This window comes from Ptiloglossa arizonensis, chromosome 10 (genome assembly GCF_051014685.1).
Source record: "Ptiloglossa arizonensis isolate GNS036 chromosome 10, iyPtiAriz1_principal, whole genome shotgun sequence".
Classification (NCBI taxonomy): Eukaryota; Metazoa; Arthropoda; class Insecta; order Hymenoptera; family Colletidae; genus Ptiloglossa; species Ptiloglossa arizonensis.
This window is the reverse complement of record NC_135057.1, coordinates 10,137,517-10,143,031: the sequence shown is the minus strand read 5'-3', so window position 1 is coordinate 10,143,031 and position 5,515 is coordinate 10,137,517. Positions and strand designations below refer to the sequence as shown.

The 5,515-nt window shown below is 48.1% G+C and overlaps 1 protein-coding gene across 1 annotated transcript; it reads right to left on the bottom strand.

Moving 5' to 3' along the window:
• Positions 1-757: 757 nt before the first annotated feature.
• LOC143151809 (uncharacterized) lies at positions 758-2,574 on the bottom strand. Its single transcript, XM_076321245.1, has 6 exons — positions 2,512-2,574; positions 2,045-2,332; positions 1,702-1,962; positions 1,259-1,452; positions 1,039-1,157; positions 758-945 (listed from the first exon to the last, which is right to left on the bottom strand). The coding sequence occupies exons 1-6, from the start codon at positions 2,572-2,574 to the stop codon at positions 758-760; spliced, it is 1,113 nt and encodes a 370-aa protein (XP_076177360.1).
• Between the last annotated feature and the right edge of the window lie 2,941 nt (positions 2,575-5,515).

Sequence of the window (5,515 nt, the reverse complement as noted above, 5' to 3'; positions counted from 1 at the left end):
ATCTTTCTATGCGAGTTCTCGGTGCATCGAAATCCTTCTCTACGAGTTCCCGGTGCATCGAGATCTTTCTATACAAGTTCTCGATACATTGAAATCTTCCTACATGAATTCCCATGTATTGCAATATTCCTCTGTACTTCCACATCGAAAAAATCAACGAGAAAGTTTCCAAATTAGCGACTTTATCAAAGGAGAGCAACGACGAGAAAAAAGCTTCCCTCCCGGATAGAATGCCAGTGTATCGCTAGACAACGTTCGTGTTCTAACCTTGTTCTGCCCCGGCGCTCGTATTCTTTTCCATGTCTTCCTCAAAGCTCGGAAGCTTCTCGAAAGTTTACGACGAAGATTATCCAATTATACGCGTGAATCGAAACGGTGGCATGGCGTAATGGGAGAAACGATGAGAGAGAAAACGATGCACTAAAATTTCCCCGTTGAAGTGAAACGAATATTGTCGACTCGATTGCAGGCCTGGCACCATTCGAGCACACGAACGTCGACTGTTTTTTTTTTTTTTATCACGGCTTTATTTCATTGGCTCGTATTCGGTGGTTATCTGTTTCTCTAGCTCCTGCGACTTTTGCTCGACTTCAGGGAGAAGGTTCTTTCGATCATGGTTCTCAGTCCCTTCGTTTTAATCGAGGCGCTGGTCTGACCGCTCTCCTGGAAAATATTACTCCTTCTGTACTTTCACGTTACTGTTGCGCGCAGAAGTTAAACGTGGCTCGAAATTAATTAAACGGAAACTCCTCGGTTACTAAGTTTCGTTTCTCCGATAATCTGTCGACGACAGTACCACAATTAAATCCATCGAGGTACCGACGTCTGCGACAATGGTCCTGCTACCAGTTGTGTTCTCGCTGTTGAACGTTGACCTGGGTTTCGATCCACAAACGAGATCGTTCAAGTCTCTGGTAAAGCGTACCGGTTCTCTCCGTAATTCGTCTGAGAAGATCATTTCAAACGTTTACTGACCATCGAATCCGGCAGATCGATCGTAGGCGCTTTCACGCGTTCCGTTATAATAGTATAATTTACCCGTAGGGCTGGTCTTGCAATCCAATTCCGGTGTTTCGTCCTTGGTCTCTGGTAGCTTGCATTCTTGGTCTCCGGGTCTGCAGGTAACGGGACATTGTGGTTGACAGGTGTCCTGGCTTCTGAAAACGTTAAATTGCAATGAACAGGAAACTGCTGGAACGCGCTCCCGGAACGAGAGCAACGAGTTCGAATTCATCGACCGATTCGATCGAACGCCTACTTCGAAACGCTCGATTCGAAGCTGAGATTTGCACCAATTCCGGAGTCCCTGAACTTTCTCGTATCCTCCTTCAAAGTGTACGTGTAGTGCTCCACGTTCTGGCTTCTCTGTTTAGGTTCCGTTTTAACTTTACGCCCGAACATCGTCAACGAGTTCGATCTTATCGGCGTTGAAGTCGTAAAACGATCCTCTGGCTGAAATGAAAACTGTCCTCTGTACAGAACGACTCGTGCGACACTGTTCTTTCAGAAACTAACGAAGATATCGACTCGGTTCTTTCTCGAACGAACGGTTATGTTTCTCTTGTTTCGAGTGGCTGACAAAGAATGTAAAATCTTCGTTAGTTCCCGTGGAGACAGCTTGTAACGTTTAACACAGGTCGTCTTGTATATTTCTAAACAATTTATCGCGCTGTATCGTTGCACGTTGTCCGAACTACGCACGTCGAGAGGCTCCTCCATCATCCTCAAAGTCACCAACGACCCGTCCAGGTACCCGTGAAGGTGAGCCACCTTTTGCTCGCAGCACTCGAACCTCTGATTCTTGAACATCTTCCACCAACAGTTATCATCGTCCAGGAACACCTTCAGCTTCGTCATCTGCGTTATACAGTTGTTCAAGACCTCCCTAACGTTGTTCAAGTCAATCACCGTGAGATCTGGCGTTTGACACGGGACGTCTCTTCTTCTTCTGCTGCTGCTGCTCTCCTGCTGTCTCGAATTTCATTTTTTTTTTCCAATTAGCGCTCGAAGATCTATTTCTCGTGAGTCGATCGACGTGGTTTACCTGTTTGCTGCGCGGTCGTACGGTCTCCAAGTCCTGAATGTCTCTCTTCAAGTTCTGGATCTTGTCCAGTAGCTTTTGGGTACTGAAGTAGACGCTCGCCGCCTGCGATTTCGCGTACTTGCATTTTCTCAGGTCACAGCCCTCTTTCGGCTTTCTGATCGTCGAACGATAACAATCGTCGTCCTGTGGCTGATTACCGACAGAAGAAATCGGGGAGAAAGTGTTCTCGCAACATACTCGTTTCGATTCCTGATAACGGAGAATCGCAACCGTGGTAACCGTTTTAATCTTTCAATCGACACGAACGCTCTCGTCGAAGGCACGAATCGACGATCGCCGGCCACGATACACCGGTGAGAGATTCGTCGAATAAAAGGAACTATACGCGTGGAAAACGGTGTAAAGTGTCGATTAGGTTACGTGCCATCCACGCCGATGTTTAAACCCCTTCCTCTTCTTCAGCGAACTCTGGTCCCGTATTCCGGCGCGGCGTAAGGTATCATCGTTTCGAGGGGGCCGGTTCCACGCATCGTGTCGTTAAAATCGTGATCGGTACATGGAATAATTTTGATAAACGGTCTCGAGATTCGGAATCGCTTTCGCGATCGACGGCAGCGTCATCTGTTTCTTCGTTCCAACGCGTGCAGAAAACTGAACCGTTCGACGTTCACCGTTCATGACATCGGTTCGCGCTATTAACGATTCCATTTGTCTTTGGAATCTCGATATTTCGGATTTCTCGCATTCGAAATATTCGAGATCGTTCGCGTCAAGTTGCCACAGATTTAGGAAATTCTTCCAAACACGAATTCTATCGTCGCGAGTTAGCGTACCCGAAATTCCAGAAATTAGGGCACAATGGCCGACACGAATTCTCCGTGAAACGATCTTTTCACGCGTGGGACTTCGGGGGCACGAAAACCGATCGAATTGCACGGGGAAACGAGTTTTAAATGGTTCGTTTACCATACTACGAGCTTCGAATCGCTACCTCGTCCCTTCTCTCTCCCTCCTTGTCCCACGAAACGGCTCGTAGACCCGCATAATTGCATTACGAGAAGCTTAGAGCGCGGTCCGGGCCCACAATGCGGAAACGTGACAAAAAGTCAACGAGATTGCCGCCGCGGAAAATCAGAGTTCTTTGAGTGCGGTCGTGGTTTTCCCATTCATTTGCAAAGGAGGTGTCCCGCGACACAATGACACCGATGGGATCGCTTTCTTGCGAACGCGTCGCGACAACGTCAACCGTCTCCGGGCCTCGAAATTGGGTCATTCAAGTGTAAAGCAGCCTGAGAAATTCGCTCTTTCGTAACCTCGACGAGTCCTCGAGAGATTTCTCGAAAGATCGTGTCCTTGTCACTCGCGAGCACCGCGGAACTGTTCACGAAGTGACCGCCAAAGATGGTGAATTCCACAGGGACGAAGAATGGATAAAATCGACCGCGGTCCTCGTTAAAAGTCTCCAAGTGGGCCCAATTCGGTGACTTTAATCGAGGAGTGTCTAGAAATCGTTCGCGCGCTGAACATCGGTTCTCGTAATTTCGTATATCGAAGCTTTCTCGATTTTGGAGAACGTCCAACCCTCTACCCTCCCTTCCGAAGAAAGAGAGAATGGTAGTGGGTGTAAGAGGACCGCGACAAAGGATCAACAATTACTTTATTTTGACTTTGCGGCCGTATTCGGGGTGTTTGAATCGGGCCGCGGTCCTTTGTCCCTCGGGGGTTCCGTGTCGGTACGTGAAAACGCGGCAAAATGGGGTTCCCGTGGCGCATTTACCTGTCCCGTACCTGTAAACCGCGCCCGAAAGATCACGGCGATCTCCCGTATCGCGACAAATGGCCCCCGACGCCTCGTCTTTACCTCCGAGCCGAATTCTATGCTCGACACCCAGCGAGTTAAAGGTCGAGTCATCCAGTGCCTGTGTCGGATACCCCTTGGAATCCACGTTTTTCCTCTTTTCAAGTCGCGCAACGTTTGCAAACAATCCGTTCGGTGGAGATTTACGACGCGAGGCTCGAATTTTCCAGTTCTGATTTTACGAAGAAACAATTACCTGTCCGTGTAATGTTCTACGAAGACGACATTGAATAGTACGATTAATTCGAATCGAAGGCAATCCGAACGATCGAAGAGAAACGAAATTAAGAATTTTAGAAAAGGGTGGAAGAATCTCGAGTCGGGAAAAGGGATGTTGAATGACGTCGTGGAATATAAATGGAATATCGTGTCTTTTAAAGTAGAGTGGATACTTCCGGTGCTGAGAATTCAACGAGAGAGTTTCTTAAAAAATATTTGAGCGTCGAGTTCGCTTTATCTTCGGTGGTGGTACCGCTCGAATATTTATAATTCCTGTTTCGTTAAGAGTCCTGTTGCATCCGAATGGTAATAATGGGGGGATTCCCGCGTCGAATTCGTTAACCCGAAACGTTCGGGCCCGAGGGATCGTTTCATATGGAAATTCGTGGATGGATACTCGCGACGATTGTCACGGTTCACGACCGAAATCCGTAGTTCGGGAAAAAAAGAAGAAAAAAAGAAAACACGCGTCACGAAACTCGGGAACACTGAAAAATCGACTCGAAGACGCCCCGGCGACCTGTTTTGCAATTGAATGATCCAATTTCGAGGATGGGACTCGTCCGACGCGCTTCACCACGGTGCCGGACAATCGATTCGATGAAGATTTACGGCCGAAAGTTCTCAATGGGACTTCATCGTTTGCTCGCATTCGCCGAAATTATCGATCAGAGGATAAGAAGCTTGATTTTTATCGATTTATCAGCGATCGCGTTGCACGGCACGGTGCGCCCGGACGAATCGTACCTTGAAAGAGGAATACAAATTTTTTATTCTCGACAAAGAACTCGTACAGGACGGACCACCTACTCGATCTTTCGCAACTGGTAACCTTCGCGACGATGACATTCGATTCGGGCCGAAACGAAATAATAAGGTCGCGCGTGAAAAAAATTTGCAGGTGACCTCGAGGAGCAACGTGCAAGAAATCATCGCCGCGAATTTTTCCTTAGAAATTCGATCGTTCACGGGACGGGGGAAAGAAATTCGATTCGCTGGTTAATTACGAAAAAATCGAATCGAGTCGGGTGGTCTACCGTGTGCGCTCGCTAATCAAAGAGCGAGAGAAAAAAGCTTCGGTGTCACCGTTGTCGCATTACAAGCCCCGTGGAGACGGGGAAAAAGATCCCCCTGCGATCGTAGAGTCGATTTTTCTCAACGATTCGATAATTGTTTACCCTGTACGCGCGAACCACGGTATCCCCCGTGAATCGGAAAAAGCACGTTCGGGCAGGACGAGTCGGCGAATTTTTTTCATCTTTTCGTGCGCGGTACGTGCCACGGTCGATGTCTCTGGATCAGCGCGACTCGATCACCTTTTATGGCTTTCCCAGGACAAGATCCTCAGGACCGCTGTGAATCGAAATGGAGGACCTCCTACGGTTACATCCGAG